Here is a 26,640-nt window from a genome sequence, read left to right on the forward strand (position 1 = left end):
AAAGGTTGGCTGGTCCTCTTTAAAGTCCAGTCGGTCACTTCATTACTCCCTTTTTGTTTACAAAGCTCTGCTGAAAAAGCTTCCAACCTACCTCTCTTCACTGTTAAAATAAAATAATATACAATACACCCAACACCTTCACAGGGATGGTTAACTCTGGAGGTGCCACTAGTATGTACTGATCTAGATACATCCGCAGTTTTAGTGCCCCCCATTTTTGGAATAGCCTACAAACTCCCTACATCTCGACTCTCTGGTGCCTCTAGGGCAGTTTAGGACTTTAATGTTGAATATGTTTAATGAAGATTGCAACTGTTTGGATTTAATGTAAATAATTGTATTATTATAGATCATTTATAATGTGTTGTCATCAGGACACCATTGTAAATTAGACCCTGGTCTCAATGGGCTTCCCTCAATAAATATACATTTTCTATTTTGTATATACACATTAAAATACAAAAACACAGTCATGGGAAGCACAAAATAAATCATCACAAATCACAAGACCATCTTCATCTGTGAAGATTTACCAATATAATCTAGATGTATCTAATAGTTTTTTTACTGAGAAAAGTGTCAGTGGTGTTTCCTATTAGTCTTGATTATCATTCTTATTCCATATTTTGATTATGGCCTCAAATTAAAGTATCAGATGGGATGCGAGGCTGTGGTGGTGTGTTCTGACGTCACGACCCGGTTTTACGCTACACATCCAGATGTGTGTATGATTTGACCATCAATTATAAAACCATGACACCTTTATTACAGCAAAAATAATTTGGTCTGCATAAGCACAATACCAACGTCTAGAAGTGGATTGACACCTTTTGGGATTTTTCAACAATCAATTGAATTATGCAGCCTACATTGACTTTTTGAAAGTTAGCCAATATATTTATATTTTAGGTATAATGTGTACATTTATGTTGTATTGTATAGGGCGCATTTGCAAAAGAGACCCAGGTCTCGATATGTCTTACCTGTTAAAATAAAAGGTTAAATTAAAATTAAATATAATTAAAATTGTGATAGATAGGATTACAATACATATCAGCGCGGCGAGCATCAGCAATATGCAGCCCCATAATCTAGGCGATAGGTTAGGTCTACTTCTGATATATAATCAAAATAGCAACAAACAAAAAATTGCAAACAAATAAAATCTACAATAATATTTTTGAAACAAAAGCAAATGTTGTTTATTAACTGTTCCCACGCGCCGTTCTACCGCCAAACGACACGCGACCTAATCTACCGGCATCAGATGTTGATAATATACAGAGATCAGATGATAATGACCCACCCGGGGCTCCATTCATTTGTTGACTGATTTGATGTTTAACGTCTACGGATCACTTACTCTTGTAGCTCTTAATTTATAACGTTGTTTCTTATTGACCCAGAGAGGTCAAACAGCTATTCTGTTTTAAACGCATGATTCATTTCACAGTAGGGTGACCGTCACTAACATGATGCGCGTCATGTATTATCTAAATGGACAATGAATGGATTTCGCAGTTAAAATGGTCAAGTATCAAATATTATTATTATATATATATAGCCCATATTTCTATAGTATAGTTATAGTTCCTTCCTTTCGCTGATATGTGTTGGCACATATCACCGGCCCACCACTGCCAAAAGCTTTGGTAGCTTGTCCAAAGGAATGTCCGGGTTCTTTGGTAGCTTGCCCAAATGAATGTCCGGGTTCTTTGGTAGCTTGCCCAAATGAATGTCCGGGATCGTTCATTGAAAGGAAAGGAAAGGCAACCTAAGCTATCGAAGTGTAAGATAAATAATAAATATGATTTTATTATATTGACTTAATTTAGCCTATACTTTGTTAAAGTAATATGTTAGTTTTAATATTCAAATGCAGTGAACATTTCTTTACCATTGTAGTGTGTGTGTTGGACGGTGGGAAACTCCTGCCGCTTGATGCTGCTGCCTGGCCGCGTGCTCCGGAGGCGAGACAAAAGCTCGAGCAATGACATCTAAATTGGTCTAAAGAGAAACAGATGGGGCTTGGGGTGCTGTCACTGCCGTCAGGTTTAGGACAAAAACTACATTAAATTGCATGCATTAATTTATTCCAAACCATTTTCAATATTATTTGCAATCAAAGTAGACTATTCTAAATGTAAATGTGTCTCATCTTATTGAGTGAAATTGCATTTTCCCCTTCTAAGTATTGACAGATATTGTATTGGAATATCTATTGTATATTAAACAGTTGTAATCCTATTCCATCTGATTGACTAAATGCATCCAGTCAACTCTCTGACTATTGGGTGGTAATTCATCCGTGGGATTTAATTCATTGAATTCCAATCGGATTGTTTCCAGTGTTGATGACATAATGTGACTACATATCAATACTCTTTTCATCAATAAACAGTTTAGGTAATTGATGAGGTGTTTCGGCTACAAACACGTCATCTGTTTCAGATGATCCGTTTCTCTCCTCCATCCCGTGTATTCTTAGTGATGGCAGGCATAGAGTATATCTCATATGCAGCCTTCTATTATAATGAAGAAACATCTTCTCTGTATTACCTTTTCACTCTCCTCCTCCTCCTCTGCTTCATCTCCCCTCCTCCTCATCTCTTCATCATCTCCTCCTCTACATCTCCTCATCATCATCTCCTCCTCCTCCTCTTCATCTCCTCATCATCTCCTCCTCCTCATCTCCTCATCTCCTCCTCATCTCCTCATCATCATCATCTCCTCCTCTACATCTCCTCCTCATCATCTCATCCTCCTCCTCTTCATCTCCCCATCATCTCCTCCTCCTCCTCTTCATCTCCTCATCATCTCCTCCTCCTCATCTCCTCATCATCTCCTTCTCTACATCTCCTCCTCATCTCCTCCTCCCCCTCCTCTTCATCTCCTCCTCATCTCCTCATCATCTCCTCCTCTACATCTCCTCCTTCCCCTCCTCTTCATCTCCTCATCATCTCCTCCTCCTCCTCCTCATCTCCTCATCTCCCCTCTCCTCCTCAGAAACATGATGATGTATTTATCTGAATGTTGTCTACTTGGTCTTTAAAGGCCAATCTATGAAAGCCCTGAAAGGATCTCTAGGTGATGATAACGGTTAGAAACGTGCTAAATATTGGCGTCTGTAAACATGTAACCAATTAGACTTAAGTGATTTAGTGATTTTAACAATCAGCATGATTTACATTACATTTTCACTATACCCAATCAGCTGACAGAAGGCTCATATGGCCACGCAATAAATGGCCTATAGTGAATAATTAAATAACATTTAGGCCTATTGTCTCGTTCCAGGTAACTAGTCTTGTTATTCATTGTATCCTGCATGGAAAATCACAAATGTTTGAATTTCTTCCATGTAGGCCTATTTGAGTTAATGTCAGTGTCGGGGAAGCTCTAAAAATGTAGTTTACAAAGCTACCAATTACTTCATACTGGAATAAGTTCAGCTACACTGTACTCTTACGAAAAATATATTTTACTGAACTAAGGTTATTTTGATAAAGTAGTTCACCAGGATACTCTATCCTGCACCTCGGAGGCTGCTGCCCTATGTACATATGCATACTAATGTTCACATACTGTTTTACTAATTTCATATGTACACTATATACTGTATTCTAGTCAAGGCCATCTTATTCAACTATAGCTGTATATATGCTATTCTATCCTTTGTTTTCTACAGATATACTCAATATTCTATCCACATACTGTCCATAATGTTAACACACACACACACACACACACACACAGTATGTATGCTGTATTTATACTCCAGACTTCAACATTGCTCATCCTAAAATTATATATTTCTTAATTCCATTCTTGTACTTTTAGAATGTGTATTTTTGTGAATTGTTAGATATTACTGCACTGTTGGATCTAGGAACACAAGCATGTTGTTACACCCGCAATAACATCTGCTAAATATGTGTATTTGACCAATAAAAGTGTATTTTAGTTTTACTATAACTACTTTGTGAAAATTATCATATATAAATCTGAAATGTCATAGACTTAAAAATTTATACAGATCACTTCGGGGTCATATGTTAACAGAATGTGTATTTTAGCCTATTTAACACATCAACAAAAAACATGTTTCGAGTCAGAATTAGGCAGTGATGATGAAACATTATTGGTGATATAACATTATTGCCTACTTCACGCATATGCTCTTTTATTTTTGCAAAAAAATAAGTAGTGTGTAGTTCTAGTTAGCTACACCACTACATGGCTTGCAGCGCCAGGGTTGTGGGTTCGATTCCCACGAGGGGCCAGTACGAAGTAGTATGACAAATGTATGCACTCACTTCGCTCTGGATAACAGCGTCTGCTAAATGACTAAATGACTAACGGAAATGTAAAATGCAACACTGGTTAATGTTAATTTCCCGCTCCTTCACAGGACTTTCTTTAGCCTATTTTATATTGTGATGTGGGCCCATATGTGACATGTTGGTGCCTTACAGGCCTGTACATTTATTTGGTAGGCCTATTGCCTGCTATATGCCTTTCTCGATGTCTTGGTATAGAAACGGGTTATAAGGGAAATGTGCTTATGACAAATTAAGTGCAATCAAGAATTACCTGAAGGCGAGTATTGATTATATTAGTTTGAATTGATAGCCTATAGGCCTAAGTAAAGCATTTTAGGTTAGACCTATCATTTGATTTACATAGGCCTACGAGTTCTGTGATTTGGGACAGACACCGTTTAAAATAGGCCACTGCAGCATTTTAGTTGGTGACATCGACCTACTTACTGTTCCTGTCATTGTTGGTAAGTCTGCAATATATGTGCTGTTTGTGGATTTGTGAGTGATCCTCCTCATTCAGATTGGATATGCACAGCCCGTTGTTAGCCCTGGTCCAGCTGGTGAGTTAGTCTCTGCAGGTGTTGTGTCAGTTAGTGAAACCTCATTGGCTCGAGCTGTACAGTCCGGTCCAACAGCGCGGCTTCCAGACACGCTCCTTGTCTTCTAAAGGGAATACGCCGGAACGAGTTAATCTTCACCGAATGTTATTTTATAGAACATCATACATTCTCTTCTTCTATATTCTGAATTAATGTACTGCTGTTTATAGGAGACATTTTATAAGGCACGTGGGTTTTAATGTATCGGTTGTTTTGGGCGGGAGATCAGGGATGTTTTTATTTTCATAACATTTTGATTTCTCTCATCAGAGGAGAGGAGGTAAGATATCCTGTTTTGTGAACAACTAATTGGTGTAAATAGGAAGAGTAGACTACTGTATTATTAAACTAGCCTTTATTTTTTTTAAATTATTATTATTATTATTTTCAGCAGGCCTATTATTAGTAGGCTATGATTAGTAATATTCGTGTTGTGTCTATCGGCATCAATGGGCTATTATTAGTAGGCTATAATCATGTATATATGTTAAATGCATTCTAGTCTAAAGCTGCAGTAAAAACTAGAAGAGACATAATGTGGTACCTTTTATTTTAATTTGACCTTTTAATTTAGAATCTCACAATAAACATCCTCCACTGTTTGGGAGGATATTTCGTTGTCCCTGTGTATCTTTGCCCTGGTCGGGATGGCCTCACGTGTCGGTTTGATCTGCAGCTCAACCTGTATTTTTTTGTATATAGCCTAATGTAACGCCTGACGAATATCCATTATTATTAAGCAAAATTCACACTATGACACGTCACATATATAATAAGGTATATTCGGTTAATAATATATAATAATACATTTACAATCAAAGTTCTAACCCTATACCTCCTCTCAGATTGACGTGTAAATCACTTTAAATTCTATACTGCCTCTCAGATTAACGTGTAAATCAATTAGTTCTATACTGCCTCTCAGATTAACGTGTAAATCAATTAGTTCTATACTGCCTCTCAGATTAACGTGTAAATCAATTAGTTCTATACTGCCTCTCAGATTAACGTGTAAATCAATTAAAGTTCTATACTGCCTCTCAGATTAACGTGTAAATCAATTAGTGCTATACTGCCGTGTTTTGGCAGAAAATGTCAAATACAAACTTTTGTTTGAACGTCGGAGAAATTGAAGTTCTGTTAATTAAATTAGGATGTTTTTTATTTTTTATTTTGTCATGTTCTATTGCAATTCTATACTTTTTTTTATCAACGTATCAACGTAGGCTATCAACAAATGACACCCAAAGTAAAGTAACTATTGATCCCTTTTTTTTACAGTAAAGCCTATGTCTGTATCGTTGTCCCAGATATTCATTTGTAGTAAACAGCTACTTCTTGTCTTCGATGCGCATTAAAGTGGAAGATGCAGAGGGCTCAGGCGGAGTTAAACTTGTTCTGCATAATGCAATTTAAAAAAAAAACATTCACAGTACAAACTTAATTGAACGTTTATAATAAAATAATACAAATAAGCAACATACGAAATCAAATGTGGTGTTGCTATTTAATCACAATCAAGTTCTTCACCGTTTGGCAAATATTTTTTGATAATAATACAAAGTGATGATTGTTGTTATTGTCATTATTATTACAACTAAAAGAGTGTCTGACTGATGTTCAGTTTGAACTCCTGACTCATATGTTCAGCACAGTATCCTCCAATCGGACTCCACAGCAACACAACCTACACCATGACGACCTCCCCCAGCTCATTCCAGCAGGAGCCCCTGACCCCCCCCAGCTCATTCCAGCAGGAGCCCCTGACCCCCCCGAGACCCCCCCACTCCTCCCTGAAGCCCAACCAGGTGGGTCAAGTGGTTCTCTATGGGGTACCCATCGTCTCCTTGGTGATCGACCATCAGGAGCGGCTGTGTCTGGCCCAGATCTCCAACACTTTGCTGAAGAACTACAGCTATAATGAGATCCACAACCGCCGCGTGGCGCTGGGTATCACCTGTGTTCAGTGCACCCCTGTCCAGCTGGAGATACTGAGGCGAGCTGGCGCCATGCCCATCTCCTCCCGCCGCTGTGGCATGATCACCAAGCGAGAGGCGGAGCGGCTGTGTAAGTCCTTCCTGGGGGAGAACAACCCCCCCAAACTGCCTGACAACTTCGCCTTTGATGTGTCACACGAGTGTGCCTGGGGTAGTCGTGGTAACTTCATCCCAGCGCGCTACAACAGCAGCAGAGCCAAGTGCATCAAGTGTTCCTACTGCAGCATGTACTTCTCTCCTAACAAGTTCATCTTCCACTCTCACCGTACTCCTGAAGCCAAGTACATCCAGCCGGACGCTGCTAACTTCAACTCCTGGAGACGCCACCTGAAGCTGTCAGATAAAACCCCTCCTGATGACCTGGCATTTGCCTGGGAGGACGTGAAGGCCATGTTTAATGGTGGCAGCAGGAAGCGGTGTCTACCCTCATCTCACTGCTCCGCCATGGGGCCGGGGAAGGTTATGAACTCTGGTCTGCCCCACATGATGACCCCTGACCTGGTCCAGAAGAGGAGCCGCTTCGAGGAGGAGGAGGACCTGGATGGAAGCAGCCTGTCTCCCCGTAAGAACACTCGCAGCTACCCGGTGATCCCTGTGCCCAGTAAAGGGTTCGGCATGCTGCAGAAGTTCCCCCCTACCTCCCTGTTCCCCAACCCTTACTCCTTCCCAGCCTTCAGCCTCTGTCAGCAGAAGAAAGATGACAGTGAGGTGGCTGGAGGACAGAAGAACACTGGTCTATCAGGTCTGCTGTGGCCCGGTCGTAAAGACACCTTCTATCCTCCATTCTGCATGTTCTGGCCCCCTAGGACTGCTGGGGGCCTCCCAGTGCCCACCTACCTGCAGCCACAGCGCTCCGTCAACACTCTGTCCTCATTGGCCGAGAGCCCCTCCCTCAGGCAGGCCTTCCTCGACCTATCAGAGCCCCCACACCCAGGGGCGGGGCCAGGCATGGGAGCCACACCCAGGTCAGGTCTGTTTGACCTTGACTCCTCCACCCTGACCTCTGACTTGCACCCTGTGACCTCAGAGGGCTGGCTGAAGGTGTTGGACACCCCGTCTCTCCAGGCTAGGAAAGCCTACTACCACTCAGCCTTCCGACCCGTCGTCAAAGATGCAGAAAGCATCGTCAAGCTCCATGGCAACCTGGAGGAGTTTGGGTCAGAGCTCCACCTGTCCCCCGGGACCAGCTGCAGCTACGCCTCTGAGAGCGGAGGAGAGGGGGAAGAAGAGCGAGAAGAGAGTGAGGAGGAAGGAGAGGTGGATGTAGAGACCAAGCTGGATGAGGAAGAGGAACATTTCAAAAGACCAACCCCACCACAGGCACACAGCGGCCTGCACCTCCGAGGGCAAAGTGAAGGATCAGGACTATGGGAGAGAAGAGAGAAAGAGGCTGTCAACTTCCCCTGCAGCCCTGCAGATCACAGCCAGGACCAGAGCAGTACAAGCCTGTCTGCCTCTCATTCTGCTCCCCCTGCCAGCCTCACACTCTCTCTCCCCAGCCCCACACACACCCCGCTGCAACTGGAGGACCAGTCCTACAAACATGTAAAAGTAAGGCACTTTAATTATTATTTAAATGGCGTTGTAGCCTGGCTGATGTAATATGCATAAACATTTTAATATCAGCATCTCCCTGAAGAATTGAAACATCCACAGTGCTCTGATCGCTGATAATAGGAACAATCCGGTATTGTTTAATGGTCACATTATATCGGTTCTCTAATTGTCACTTTCTGCCATTTAGCCTTTCTAATGTGGAACCTGTCGACTCCACATTAACAAAGCCAAGGGAGTTGGTCCACAACCAGGGGAAACAGTCGCGTTGTAAAAGGGAGGAGTCATTCTCAGTCTAATGGTAACACTAATGAAGAGACATTCACAGTCTAACGACACTAATGAAGAGACATTCACAGTCTAACAACACTAATGAAGAGACATTCACAGTCTAACAACACTAATGAAGAGACATTCACAGTCTAATAACACTAACGAAGAGACATTCACAGTCTAATAGTGACACTAATGAAGAGACATTTACAGTCTAATAACAACACTAATGAAGAGACATTCATAGTCTAATAACGACACAAATCAAGAGACATTCTCAAACTAATTGTAACACAAATGGAAATACATTCACAGTCTAATAACGACACTAAATATGAGACATTTTGTCTAATAGTAACACCATTGAAGAGACATTCACAGTCTAATAACAACACTAATGAATAGACATTCACAGTCTAACAACACTAATGAAGAGACATTCTCAGACGAATTGTAACACAAATGAAAATACATTCACAGTCTAACAACGACACTAATTAAGAGACATTTTGTCTAATAGTAAGTCTAATAGCCATATTAAAGAACAGTCTAATAGTCACATTAAAGAAGGAAATATTCACAGTCTATTAACAAGACTGAAGGAGTCATTCACATTCTAATAACAACACTAATGAAGGAGACATTCACATTCTAATAACAACACTAATGAAGGAGACATTCACATTCTAATAACAACACTAATGAAGAGACATTCGCATTCTAATAACAACACTAATAAAGGAGACATTCACATTCTAATAACGACACTAATGAAGAGACATTCACATTCTAATAACAACACTAATGAAGGAGACATTCACGTTCCAATAACGACACTAATGAAGAGACATTCACTTCTAATAACGACACTAATCTATATTCACAGTCAAAAAGTAGCAATAATGATGTAGACATTCACAGACTAATCTTAACACTAAAGAAGGAGACATTCACAGTCCAATAACAACACTAATTAAGAGACATTCCCAGTCTAATAATAACAATAACGAAGGAGACATTCTCAGAGTAATAACAACAATAATGAAGAGACATTCACTGACTAATTGTAACACAAATGAAGAGACATTCACAGTCTAACATTAACACTAATAAAGAGACATTCACAGTCAAATAGTAATTATAATGAAGAGACATTCTCAAACTAATTGTAACACAAATGGAAATACATTCACAGTCTAATAACGACACTAAATATGAGACATTTTGTCTAATAGTAACACCATTGAAGAGACATTCACAGTCTAATAACAACACTAATGAATAGACATTCACAGTCTAACAACACTAATGAAGAGACATTCTCAGACGAATTGTAACACAAATGAAAATACATTCACAGTCTAACAACGACACTAATTAAGAGACATTTTGTCTAATAGTAAGTCTAATAGCCATATTAAAGAACAGTCTACTAGTCACATTAAAGAAGGAAATATTCACAGTCTATTAACAAGACTGAAGGAGTCATTCACATTCTAATAACAACACTAATGAAGGAGACATTCACATTCTAATAACAACACTAATGAAGGAGACATTCACATTCTAATAACGACACTAATGAAGGAGACATTCACATTCTAATAACGACACTAATGAAGGAGACATTCACATTCTTATAACAACACTAATGAAGAGACATTCACATTCTAATAACGACACTAATGAAGAGACATTCACATTCTAATAACAACACTAATGAAGGAGACATTCACATTCTTATAACAACACTAATGAAGAGATATTCACAGTCTAATAACGACACTAATGAAGAGTCATTCACAGTCTAATAACGACACTAATGAAGGAGACATTCACATTCTAATAACAACACTAATAAAGGAGACATTCACATTCTAATAACGACACTAATGAAGAGACATTCACATTCTAATAACAACACTAATGAAGGAGACATTCACGCTCCAATAACGACACTAATGAAGAGACATTCACTTCTAATAACGACACTAATCTATATTCACAGTCAAAAAGTAGCAATAATGATGTAGACATTCACAGACTAATCTTAACACTAAAGAAGGAGACATTCACAGTCCAATAACAACACTAATTAAGAGACATTCCCAGTCTAATAATAACAATAACGAAGGAGACATTCTCAGAGTAATAACAACAATAATGAAGAGACATTCACTGACTAATTGTAACACAAATGAAGAGACATTCACAGTCTAACATTAACACTAATAAAGAGACATTCACAGTCAAATAGTAATTATAATGAAGAGACATTCTCAAACTAATTGTAACACAAATGGAAATACATTCACAGTCTAATAACGACACTAAATATGAGACATTTTGTCTAATAGTAACACCATTGAAGAGACATTCACAGTCTAATAACAACACTAATGAATAGACATTCACAGTCTAACAACACTAATGAAGAGACATTCTCAGACGAATTGTAACACAAATGAAAATACATTCACAGTCTAACAACGACACTAATTAAGAGACATTTTGTCTAATAGTAAGTCTAATAGCCATATTAAAGAACAGTCTACTAGTCACATTAAAGAAGGAAATATTCACAGTCTATTAACAAGACTGAAGGAGTCATTCACATTCTAATAACAACACTAATGAAGGAGACATTCACATTCTAATAACAACACTAATGAAGGAGACATTCACATTCTAATAACGACACTAATGAAGGAGACATTCACATTCTAATAACGACACTAATGAAGGAGACATTCACATTCTTATAACAACACTAATGAAGAGACATTCACATTCTAATAACGACACTAATGAAGAGACATTCACATTCTAATAACAACACTAATGAAGGAGACATTCACATTCTTATAACAACACTAATGAAGAGATATTCACAGTCTAATAACGACACTAATGAAGAGTCATTCACAGTCTAATAACGACACTAATGAAGGAGACATTCACATTCTAATAACAACACTAATAAAGGAGACATTCACATTCTAATAACGACACTAATGAAGAGACATTCACATTCTAATAACAACACTAATGAAGGAGACATTCACGCTCCAATAACGACACTAATGAAGAGACATTCACTTCTAATAACGACACTAATCTATATTCACAGTCAAAAAGTAGCAATAATGATGTAGACATTCACAGACTAATCTTAACACTAAAGAAGGAGACATTCACAGTCCAATAACAACACTAATTAAGAGACATTCCCAGTCTAATAATAACAATAACGAAGGAGACATTCTTAGAGTAATAACAACAATAATGAAGAGACATTCACTGACTAATTGTAACACAAATGAAGAGACATTCACAGTCTAACATTAACACTAATAAAGAGACATTCACAGTCAAATAGTAATTATAATGAAGAGACATTCACAGTCTAATAGTAACACTATTGAAGGAGACATTCACAGACCAATAACAACACTAATGAAGAGACATTCACAGTCTAATAACGACACTAATGAAGAGACATTCACAGTCAAATAGTAATTATAATGAAGAGACATTCACAGTCTAATAGTAACAATATTGAAGGAGACATTCACAGACTAATAACAACACTAATGAAGAGACATTCATAAGCTAATTTTAACACTAATGAAGAGACATTCACAGTCTAATAGAACAGTAATGCAGAAACATTCACAGTCTAATAGCAACACCAGTGAAGAGACATTCACAGTCTAAAAGTAATTATAATAATAGACATTCACAGTCCAATAACAACACTAATGAAGAGACATTCACAGTCTAATAACAAAAACAATGAATGAGACATTCACAGTCTAATGACACTAATGAAGATACATTCACAGTCTAATAGTAAAACTAACGAAGAGACTTCCGCAGTCTAATAGTAAAACTAACGAAGAGACATTCACAGTCTAATAGTAAAACTAACGAGAAGACATTCACAGTCTAATAGAAACACAGATGAAGGAGATATGTACAGTTTATAACGACACTAAGGAAGAGACATTCACAGTCTTATAGTTACGCTAGTGAAGAGACATTCACAGTCTTATAGTTACGCTAGTGAAGAGACATTCACAGTCTTATATTTACGCTAGTGAAGTGACATTCACATTCAAATAACGACACTAATGAAGAGACATTCATATTCTAATAACGACACTAATGAAGAGACATTCACATTCTAATAACGACACGAATGAAGAGACATTCACATTGTAATAACGACACTAATGAAGAGACATTCACATTCTAATAACAACACTAATGAAGATACATTCACATTCTAATAACGACACTAATGAAGAGACATTCACATTCTAATAACGACACTAATGAAGAGACATTCTCAGATTAATAACAACAATAATGAAGAGACATTCACAGACTAATTGTAACACAAATGAAGAGACATTCACAGTCAAATAGTAATTATAATGAAGAGACATTCACAGTCTAATAGAAACACAGATGAAAGAGATATGTACAGTTTATATTCACAGTCTTATAGTTACGCTAGTGAAGAGACATTCACAGTCTTATAGTTACGCTAGTGAAGTGACATTCACTTTCAAATAACGACACTAATGAAGAGACATTCACATTCTAATAACGACACTAATGAAGAGACAATCACATTCTAATAACGACACTAATGAAGAGACATTCACATTGTAATAACGACACTAATGAAGAGACATTCACATTCTAATAACGACACTAATGAAGAGACATTCACATTCTAATAACGACACTAATGAAGAGACATTCTCAGATTAATAACAACACTAATGAAGAGATATTCACAGTCTAATTGTAACACAAATGAAGAGACATTCACAGACTAATTGTAACACAAATGAAGAGACATTCACAGTCAAATAGTAATTATAATGAAGAGACATTCACAGTCTAATGGAAACACAGATGAAAGAGATATGTACAGTTTATAACGACACTAAGGACGAGACATTCACAGTCATATAGTTACGCTAGTGAAGAGACATTCACAGTCTTATAGTTACGCTAGTGAAGAGACATTCACAGTCTTATATTTACGCTAGTGAAGTGACATTCACATTCAAATAACGACACTAATGAAGAGACATTCATATTCTAATAACGACACTAATGAAGAGACATTCACATTCTAATAACGACACGAATGAAGAGACATTCACATTGTAATAACGACACTAATGAAGAGACATTCACATTCTAATAACAACACTAATGAAGAGACATTCACATTCTAATAACGACACTAATGAAGAGACATTCACATTCTAATAACGACACTAATGAAGAGACATTCTCAGATTAATAACAACAATAATGAAGAGACATTCACTGACTAATTGTAACACAAATGAAGAGACATTCACAGACTAATAACGACACTAATGAAGAGACATTCACATTCTAATAACGACACTAATGAAGAGACATTCTCAGATTAATAACAACAATAATGAAGAGACATTCACAGACTAATTGTAACACAAATGAAGAGACATTCACAGTCAAATAGTAATTATAATGAAGAGACATTCACAGTCTAATAGAAACACAGATGAAAGAGATATGTACAGTTTATATTCACAGTCTTATAGTTACGCTAGTGAAGAGACATTCACAGTCTTATAGTTACGCTAGTGAAGTGACATTCACATTCAAATAACGACACTAATGAAGAGACATTCACATTCTAATAACGACACTAATGAAGAGACAATCACATTCTAATAACGACACTAATGAAGAGACATTCACATTGTAATAACGACACTAATGAAGAGACATTCACATTCTAATAACGACACTAATGAAGAGACATTCACATTCTAATAACGACACTAATGAAGAGACATTCTCAGATTAATAACAACACTAATGAAGAGATATTCACAGTCTAATTGTAACACAAATGAAGAGACATTCACAGACTAATTGTAACACAAATGAAGAGACATTCACAGTCAAATAGTAATTATAATGAAGAGACATTCACAGTCTAATGGAAACACAGATGAAAGAGATATGTACAGTTTATAACGACACTAAGGACGAGACATTCACAGTCATATAGTTACGCTAGTGAAGAGACATTCACAGTCTTATAGTTACGCTAGTGAAGAGACATTCACAGTCTTATAGTTACTCTAGTGAAGAGACATTCACAGTCTTATAGTTACGCTAGTGAAGAGACATTCACAGTCTTATAGTTACGCTAGTGAAGAGACATTCACAGTCTTACAGTTACGCTAGTGAAGAGACATTCACAGTCTTATAGTTACGCTAGTGAAGAGACATTCACAGTCTTATAGTTACGCTAGTGAAGAGACATTCACAGTCTTATAGTTACGCTAGTGAAGAGACATTCACAGTCTTATAGTTACGCTAGTGAAGAGACATTCACAGTCTTATAGTTACGCTAGTGAAGAGACATCCACAGTCTTATAGTTACACTAATGAAGAGACATTCACATTCTAATAACGACACTAATGAAGAGACATTCACATTCTAATAACGATACTAATAAAGAGACATTCACATTCTAATAACGACACTAATGAAGAGACATTCACATTCTAATAATGACACTAATGAAGAGACATTCACAGATTAATTGCAACATAAATGAAGAGACATTCACAGTCTAATTGTAACACAAATGTAGAGACATTCACAGTCAAATAGTAATTATAATGAAGAGACATTCACAGTCTAATAGAAACACAGATGAAGGAGATTTGTACAGTTTATAACGACACTAAGGAAGAGACATTCACAGTCTTATATTTACGCTAGTGAAGAGACATTCACAGTCTTATAGTTACGCTAGTGAAGAGACATTCACAGTCTTATAGTTACGCTAGTGAAGAGACATTCACAGTCTTATAGTTACGCTAGTGAAGAGACATTCACAGTCTTATAGTTACGCTAGTGAAGAGACATTCACAGTCTTATAGTTACGCTAGTGAAGAGACATTCACAGTCTTATAGTTACGCTAGTGAAGAGACATTCACATTCTAATAACGACACTAATGAAGGAGACATTCACATTCTAATAACGACACTAATGAAGAGACATTCACATTGTAATAACGACACTAATGAAGAGACATTCACATTCTAATAACGACACTAATGAAGAGACATTCACATTCTAATAACGACTCTAATGAGTGAGTCTAATAGTAATGATATGTAAGAGACATTCACTGTCTAATAACGTCAATAATGAAGAGACATTCACAGTCTAATAACAACACTAATGAAGAGACATTCACAGACTAATTGTAACACAAATGAAGAGACATTCAAAGACTAATTGTAACACAAATGAAGAGACATTCACAGTCTAACATTAACACTAATAACAACACTAATGAAGAGACTATCACAGTCTTATAGTAATGATATGTAAGAGACATTCAGTCTAATAGTAATGATATTTAAGAGACATTCACAGTCTAATAACAACAGTAAAGAAGAGACATTCACAGTCTAATAACACTAATGAAGGACATTTTCACAGTCAAATAACTTTAATGAAGAAGACTTTCACAGTCTAGTAACGTAACTAATGAAGAGACATTCACAGTCTAGTAACGTAACTAATGAAGAGACATTTACAGTCTAATAGTAACACCAATGAAGAGACATTCACAGACTAATTGTAACACTAATGAAGAGACATTCACAGTCTGTTAAGTTCACTAATGTATGGACATTCACAGTCTAATAAAAACACTATTGAATAGACAATCACAGTCGAATAGTAACACTAATGAAAGATACATTCACAGTCTAATAACTATCTTCAATAAGCACTCTCCATTCAAAACATTTAGAACCAGGAATAGATGTAGCCCTTTGTTCACTCCAGACCTGTCTGCCCTTGTCCAGCAGATAAACATCCTCTGGCGTTCTGCATTAGCATCGAATAGCATCGAATAGCCCCTGTGAAATGCAACTTTTCAGGGAAGTTAGGAACCAATATACACAGGCATTTAGGAAATCTAAGGCTAGCTTTTTCAAACTGAAATTTGCATCCTGTAGTAAAAACTCAAAAAAGTTCTGGGACACTGTAAAGTCCATGGAGAATAAGAGCACCTCCTCTCAGCTGCACACTGCACTGAGGCTAGGAAACACTGTCACTACCGATTTATCCACAACCCATTCGCTGCCCGCACCTGCCCGCCGGTCCAGCATCACTACTCTGGAAGGCTTTGACTTAGAATATTTGGACAACTACAAATACCTAGGTGTCTGGTTAGACTGTCAACTCTCCTTCCGGACTCACATTAAACATCTCCAATCCAAAATTAAATCTAGAATTGGCTTCCTATTTCACAACAAAGCATCCTTCACTCATGCTGCCAAACACCCTCGTAAAACTACCAATCCTCGACTTCGGCGATGTAATTTACAAAATAGCCTCCAACACCCTACTCAGCAAATTGGATGCAGTCTATCACAGTGCCATCTGTTTTGTCACCAAAGCCCCATGTACTACCCACCACTGCGACCTGTATGCTCTCGTTGGATGGCCCTCGCTTCATATTCGTCGCCAAACCCATTGGCTGCAGGTCATCTACAAGTCTCTGCTAGGTAAAGCCCTGCCTTATCTCAGCTCACTGGTCACCATAGCAGCACCCACCCATCGCACGCGCTCCGGCAGGTATATCTCACTCGTCACCCCCAAAGCCAATTCCTCCTTTGGCCGCCTCTCCTTCCAGTTCTCTGCTGCCAATGACTGTAACGAACTGCGAAAATCTCTGAAGCTGGAGACTCTTACCTCCCTCACTAGCTTTAAGCACCAGCTGTTAGAGCAGCTCACAGATTACTGCACCTGTACATAACTCATCTGTAAATAACCCATCCAATCTACCTCATCCCCATACTGTATTTATTTATTTATCTTGCTCCTTTGCACCCCAGTATCTGTATTTGCACATTCATCTTCTGCACATCCTATCATTCCAGTGTTTAATTGTACCATTGTACTTCTCCACCATGGCCTATTTATTGCCTTACATCTCTTATCCTACTTCATTTGCTCACATCGTATATAGACTTGTTTCTACTGTATTATTGACTGTATGTTTGTTTTACTCCATATGTAACTCTGTGTTGTTGTATGTGTCTAACTGCTTAGCTTTATCTTGGCCAGGTCGCAGTTGAAAATGAGAACTTTTTAACTACCATATATTGTGAATGAGAACTTGTTCTCAATTTGCCTACCTGGTTAACTAAAGGTGAAATAAAAATAAAAAATCAAGGTGATTTAGATGCATGCTTCATCATAAAGGTGATTTACTTGAAAGAAACCCTCCGCTCATGTCTACAGTGTTGTTAACAGTGTTGTTCTGGACATACAAGATTAGGCCAAAAGGAGAGTTGTTCCACTCCATTGATTCTTCAAGTCTGTGAAAGCCAGCTGGTAGTCTAGTCTACACCAGCATCCTGTGTAGCATTATTCAACACTATCTCTGATATCTAGATGTTCAAACCTCTATCTCTCTCTGTGTTCTCAGACTCATAAAAGCAGAGACCATGGACTGCCTGTTTATGCAACCAAAGAAAACTCCAAAACAGCTGGTACGCAGTGTTACCTAGGTGTTACCGAGGTGTTTAAAGACATTGGTTCCTTTCTACATTGGTTCCTTTCATTTTCTGTGTGCATGGGACCAAATCAACTGAGGTTCCAGATGAACTGATGAATTATTGTCCTTCTGTTCTCGCCCTCTCCTCTAGATGAAAACAAAGAACCTAGCAACTTCTTTGTATCAGAGACTAATTCATCTGACCCCGAGTACTGGAGAGAGATGGCAGGTAAAACTTCACCTATCACACCATTACAGCATTAAAGCTATCATACCATTACAGCTATTATACCATACCATTACAGCATTACAGCTATTATACCATACCATAACAGCTATTATACCATACCATACCATTACAGCTATCATATCAAACCATTACAGCTATTATATCATACCATACCATTACAGCTATTATACCATAGCATTACAGCTATCATATCAAACCATTACAGCTATCATACCATTACAGCTATTATACCATAGCATTACAGCTATCATATCAAACCATTACAGCTATTATATCATACCATACCATTACAGCTATCATATCAAACCATTACAGCTATTATAGCATACCATTACAGCTATTATAGCATACCATACCATTACGGCTATTATACCATACCATTACAGCTATCATATCAAACCATTACAGCTATTATATCATACCATACCATTACAGCTATCATATCAAACCATTACAGCTATTATAGCATACCATTACAGCTATTATACCATACCATTACAGCTATTATACCATACCATACCATTACAGCTATCATATCAAACCATTACAGCTATTATATCAAACCATTACAGCTATTATATCAAACCATTACAGCTATTATACCATACCATACCATTACAGCTATTATACCATAGCATTACAGCTATCATATCAAACCATTACAGCTATCATATCAAACCATTACAGCTATTATATCATACCATACCATTACAGCTATTATACCATAGCATTACAGCTATCATATCAAACCATTACAGCTATTATAGCATACCATACCATTACAGCTATCATATCAAACCATTACAGCTATTATATCAAACCATTACAGCTATTATACCATACCATTACAACTATTATATCATACCATACCATTACAGCTATTATATCAAACTATTACAGCTATCATATCAAACCATTACAGCTATCATATCAAACCATTACAGCTATCATATCAAACCATTACAGCTATTATACCATACCATTACAGCATTTCAGCTATTATACCATACCATTACAGCATTACAGCTATTATATCAAACCATTACAGCTATTATATCAAACCATTACAGCTATTATATCAAACCATTACAGCTATCATATCAAACCATTACAGCTATCATATCAAACCATTACAGCTATTATACCATACCATTACAGCATTACAGCTATTATACCATACCATAACAGCTATTATATCAAACCATTACAGCTATTATACCATACCATTACAGCATTACAGCTATTATATCAAACCATTACAGCTATTATACCATACCATTACAGCATTACAGCCATTATACCATACCATTACAGCATTACAGCTATTATATCAAACCATTACAGCTATTATATCAAACCATTACAGCTATTATATCAAACCATTACAGCTATTATACCATACCATACCATTACAGCTATTATACCATAGCATTACAGCTATCATATCAAACCATTACAGCTATTATAGCATACCATACCATTACAGCTATCATATCAAACCATTACAGCTATTATATCAAACCATTACAGCTATTATACCATACCATTACAACTATTATATCATACCATACCATTACAGCTATTATATCAAACTATTACAGCTATCATATCAAACCATTACAGCTATCATATCAAACCATTACAGCTATCATATCAAACCATTACAGCTATTATACCATACCATTACAGCATTTCAGCTATTATACCATACCATTACAGCATTACAGCTATTATATCAAACCATTACAGCTATTATATCAAACCATTACAGCTATTATATCAAACCATTACAGCTATCATATCAAACCATTACAGCTATCATATCAAACCATTACAGCTATTATACCATACCATTACAGCATTACAGCTATTATACCATACCATAACAGCTATTATATCAAACCATTACAGCTATTATACCATACCATTACAGCATTACAGCTATTATATCAAACCATTACAGCTATTATACCATACCATTACAGCATTACAGCCATTATACCATACCATTACAGCATTACAGCTATTATATCAAACCATTACAGCTATTATATCAAACCATTACAGCTATTATATCAAACCATTACAGCTATTATACCATACCATTACAGCATTACAGCTATTATATCATACCATACCATTACAGCTATCATATCAAACCATTACAGCTATTATATCAAACCATTACAGCTATTATACCACAGGTTGATCTTCCGGCGCCGGCAGAGATGGCCGCCTCGCTTCGCATTCCTAGGAAACTATGCAGTTTTTTGTTTTTTTACGTGTTATTTCTTACATTAGTACCCCAGGTCATCTTAGGTTTCATTACATACAGTCGAGAAGAACTACTGAATATAAGATCAGCGTCAACTCACCATCAGTACGACCAAGAATATGTTTTTCGCGACGCGGATCCTGTGTTCTGCCTTACAAACAGGACAACGGAGTGGATTCCATGCAGCGACCCAAAAAAACGACTCCGAAAGAGAGGGAAACGAGGCGGTCTTCTGGTCAGACTCCGGAGACGGGCACACCGTGCACCACTCCCTAGCATTCTTCTTGCCAATGTCCAGTCTCTTGACAACAAGGTTGATGAAATCCGAGCAAGGGTAGCATTCCAGAGGGACATCAGAGACTGTAACATCCTTTGCTTCACTGAAACATGGCTCACTGGAGAGACTCTATCCGAAGCGGTGCAGCCAACGGGTTTCTCCACGCATCGCGCTGACAGAAACAAACATCTTTCTGGTAAGAAGAGGGGCGGGGGCGTATGCCTCATGGCCAACGTGACATGGTGTGATGAAAGAAACATACAGGAACTCAAATCCTTCTGTTCACCTGATTTAGAATTCCTCACAATCAAATGTAGACCGCATTATCTACCAAGAGAATTCTCTTCGATTATAATCACAATCGTATATATCCCCCCCCAAGCAGACACATCGATGGCTCTGAACGAACTTTATTTAACTCTCTGCAAACTGGAAACGATTTATCCGGAGGCTGCATTCATTGTAGCTGGGGATTTTAACAAGGCTAATCTGAAAACAAGACTCCCTAAATTTTATCAGCATATCGATTGCGCAACCAGGGGTGGAAAGACCTTGGATCATTGTTACTCTAACTTCCGCGACGCATATGAGGCCCTGCCCCGCCCCCCTTTCGGAAAAGCTGACCACGACTCCATTTTGTTGATCCCTGCCTACAGACAGAAACTAAAACAAGAGGCTCCCACGCTGAGGTCTGTCCAACGCTGGTCCGACCAAGCTGACTCCACACTCCAAGACTGCTTCCATCACGTGGACTGGGAGATGTTTCGTATTGCGTCAGATAACAACATTGACGAATACGCTGATTCGGTGTGCGAGTTCATTAGAACGTGCGTTGAAGATGTCGTTCCCATAGCAACGATTAAAACATTCCCTAACCAGAAACCGTGGATTGATGGCAGCATTCGTGTGAAACTGAAAGCGCGAACCACTGCTTTTAATCAGGGCAAGGTGTCTGGTAACATGACCGAGTACAAACAGTGCAGCTATTCCCTCCGCAAGGCTATCAAACAAGCTAAGCGCCAGTACAGAGACAAAGTAGAATCTCAATTCAACGGCTCAGACACAAGAGGCATGTGGCAGGGTCTACAGTCAATCACGGACTACAGGAAGAAATCCAGCCCAGTCACGGACCAGGATGTCTTGCTCCCAGGCAGACTAAATAACTTTTTTGCCCGCTTTGAGGACAATACAGTGCCACTGACACGGCCTGCAACGAAAACATGCGGTCTCTCCTTCACTGCAGCCGAGGTGAGTAAGACATTTAAACGTGTTAACCCTCGCAAGGCTGCAGGCCCAGACGGCATCCCCAGCCGCGCCCTCAGAGCATGCGCAGACCAGCTGGCCGGTGTGTTTACGGACATATTCAATCAATCCCTATACCAGTCTGCTGTTCCCACATGCTTCAAGAGGGCCACCATTGTTCCTGTTCCCAAGAAAGCTAAGGTAACTGAGCTAAACGACTACCGCCCCGTAGCACTCACTTCCGTCATCATGAAGTGCTTTGAGAGACTAGTCAAGGACCATATCACCTCCACCCTACCTGACACCCTAGACCCACTCCAATTTGCTTACCGCCCAAATAGGTCCACAGACGATGCAATCTCAACCACACTGCACACTGCCCTAACCCATCTGGACAAGAGGAATACCTATGTGAGAATGCTGTTCATTGACTACAGCTCGGCATTCAACACCATAGTACCCTCCAAGCTCGTCATCAAGCTCGAGACCCTGGGTCTCGACCCCGCCCTGTGCAACTGGGTACTGGACTTCCTGACGGGCCGCCCCCAGGTGGTGAGGGTAGGCAACAACATCTCGTCCCCGCTGATCCTCAACACTGGGGCCCCACAAGGGTGCGTTCTGAGCCCTCTCCTGTACTCCCTGTTCACCCACGACTGCGTGGCCACGCACGCCTCCAACTCAATCATCAAGTTTGCGGACGACACAACAGTGGTAGGCTTGATTACCAACAACGACGAGACGGCCTACAGGGAGGAGGTGAGGGCCCTCGGAGTGTGGTGTCAGGAAAATAACCTCACACTCAACGTCAACAAAACTAAGGAGATGATTGTGGACTTCAGGAAACAGCAGAGGGAACACCCCCCTATCCACATCGATGGAACAGTAGTGGAGAGGATAGCAAGTTTTAAGTTCCTCGGCATACACATCACAGACAAACTGAATTGGTCCACTCACACAGACAGCATCGTGAAGAAGGCGCAGCAGCGCCTCTTCAACCTCAGGAGGCTGAAGAAATTCGGCTTGTCACCAAAAGCACTCACAAACTTCTACAGATGCACAATCGAGAGCATCCTGGCGGGCTGTATCACCGCCTGGTATGGCAACTGCACCGCCCTCAACCGTAAGGCTCTCCAGAGGGTAGTGAGGTCTGCACAACGCATCACCGGGGGCAAACTACCTGCCCTCCAGGACACCTACACCACCCGATGTCACAGGAAGGCCATTAAGATCATCAAGGACATCAACCACCCGAGCCACTGCCTGTTCACCCCGCTATCATCCAGAAGGCGAGGTCAGTACAGGTGCATCAAAGCTGGGACCGAGAGACTGAAAAACAGCTTCTATCTCAAGGCCATCAGACTGTTAAACAGCCACCACTAACACTGAGTGGCTGCTGCCAACACACTGACACTGACTCAACTCCAGCCACTTTAATAATGGGAATTGATGGGAAATGATGTAAATATATCACTAGCCACTTTAAACAATGCTACCTTATATAATGTTACTTACCCTACATTATTCATCTCATATGCATACGTATATACTGTACTCTATATCATCGACTGTATCCTTATGTAATACATGTATCACTAGCCACTTTAAACTATGCCACTTTGTTTACATACTCATCTCATTTGTACATACTGTACTCGATACCATCTACTGTATCTTGCCTATGCTGCTCTGTACCATCACTCATTCATATATCCTTATGTACATATTCTTTATCCCCTTACACTGTGTACAAGACAGTAGTTTTGGAATTGTTAGTTAGATTACTTGTTATTACTGCATTGTCGGAACTAGAAGCACAAGCATTTCGCTACACTCGCATTAACATCTGCTAACCATGTGTATGTGACAAATAACATTTGATTTGATTTGATTTGATTTGATTACAGCATTACAGCTATTATACCATACCATACCATTACAGCATTACAGCTATTATACCATACCATTACAGCTATCATATCAAACCATTACAGCTATCATATCATACCATACCATTACAGCTATTATACCATAGCATTACAGCTATCATATCAAACCATTACAGCTATTATACCATACCATTACAGCATTACAGCTATTATACCATACCATAACAGCTATTATACCGTACCATTACAGCTATCATATCAAACCATTACAGCTATCATATCATACCATACCATTACAGCTATTATACCATAGCATTACAGCTATTATACCATACCATTACAGCTATTATACCATACCATTACAGCTATCATATCAAACCATTACAGCTATTATACCATTACAGCTGTAATATCATACCATACCATTACAGCTATCATATCAAACCATTACAGCTATTATATCATACCATTACAGCTATTATACCATAGCATTACAGCATTACAGCTATTATACCATACCATTACAGCATTACAGCTATTATATCAAACCATTACAGCTATCATATCAAACCATTACAGCTGTTATATCAAACCATTACAGCTATTATATCATACCATACCATTACATCTATCATATCAAACCATTACAGCTATTATATCAAACCATTACAACTATTATACCATATCATTACAGCATTACAGCTATTATACCATACCATAACAGCTATTATACCATACCATACCATTACAGCTATCATATCAAACCATTACAGCTATCATATCAAACCATTACAGCTATTATATCATACCATACCATTACAGCTATTATACCATACCATTACAGCATTACAGCTATTATACCATACCATAACAGCTATTATACCGTACCATACCATAACAGCTATTATACCATACCATACCATTACAGCTATCATATCAAACCATTACAGCTATTATATCATACTCTACCATTACAGCTATTATACCATAGCATTACAGCTATCATATCAAACCATTACAGCTATCATATCAAACCATTACAGCTATTATATCATACCATACCATTACAGCTATTATACCATACCATTACAGCATTACAGCTATTATACCATACCATAACAGCTATTATACCATACCATACCATTACAGCTATCATATCAAACCATTACAGCTATTATATCATACCATACCATTACAGCTATTATACCATAGCATTACAGCTATCATATCAAACCATTAGAGCTATCATACCATTACAGCTATTATACCATAGCATTACAGCTATCATATCAAACCATTACAGCTATTATATCATACCATACCATTACAGCTATCATATCAAACCATTACAGCTATTATAGCATACCATTACAGCTATTATATCATACCATACCATTACAGCTATTATACCATAGCATTACAGCTATTATAGCATACCATACCATTACAGCTATTATACCATACCATTACAGCTATCATATCAAACCATTACAGCTATTATATCATACCATACCATTACAGCTATCATATCAAACCATTACAGCTATTATAGCATACCATTACAGCTATTATACCATACCATTACAGCTATTATACCATACCATACCATTACAGCTATCATATCAAACCATTACAGCTATTATATCAAACCATTACAGCTATTATATCAAACCATTACAGCTATTATACCATACCATTACAGCATTACAGCCATTATACCATACCATTACAGCTATCATATCAAACCATTACAGCTATTATATCATACCATACCATTACAGCTATCATATCAAACCATTACAGCTATTATATCATACCATACCATTACAGCTATTATACCATAGCATTACAGCTATCATATCAAACCATTACAGCTATTATAGCATACCATACCATTACAGCTATCATATCAAACCATTACAGCTATTATATCAAACCATTACAGCTATTATACCATACCATTACAACTATTATATCATACCATACCATTACAGCTATTATATCAAACCATTACAGCTATCATATCAAACCATTACAGCTCTCATATCAAACCATTACAGCTATCATATCAAACCATTACAGCTATTATACCATACCATTACAGCATTACAGCTATTATACCATACCATTACAGCATTACAGCTATTATATCAAACCATTACAGCTATTATATCAAACCATTACAGCTATTATATCAAACCATTACAGCTATCATATCAAACCATTACAGCTATCATATCAAACCATTACAGCTATTATACCATACCATTACAGCATTACAGCCATTATACCATACCATTACAGCATTACAGCTATTATATCAAACCATTACAGCTATTATATCAAACC

At 38.2% G+C, this 26,640-nt stretch overlaps 1 protein-coding gene across 1 annotated transcript in view; it reads left to right on the forward strand.

Annotated features, from left to right (window-relative positions):
• Positions 1-6,615: 6,615 nt before the first annotated feature.
• Positions 6,616-26,640, forward strand: part of skor2 (SKI family transcriptional corepressor 2) — a 114,690-nt gene continuing 94,665 nt past the window's right edge. The window contains exons 1-3 of the mRNA XM_090191541.1: positions 6,616-8,469; positions 18,293-18,356; positions 18,513-18,590. Of these exons, the coding sequence (XP_090047667.1) occupies positions 6,616-8,469; positions 18,293-18,356; positions 18,513-18,590 (1,996 nt within the window). The remainder of the gene's footprint in view (positions 8,470-18,292; positions 18,357-18,512; positions 18,591-26,640) is intronic.

Source organism: Oncorhynchus mykiss, chromosome 12 (assembly GCF_057628025.1).
Source record: "Oncorhynchus mykiss isolate SJ-2025 chromosome 12, ASM5762802v1, whole genome shotgun sequence".
Taxonomy (NCBI): Eukaryota; Metazoa; Chordata; class Actinopteri; order Salmoniformes; family Salmonidae; genus Oncorhynchus; species Oncorhynchus mykiss.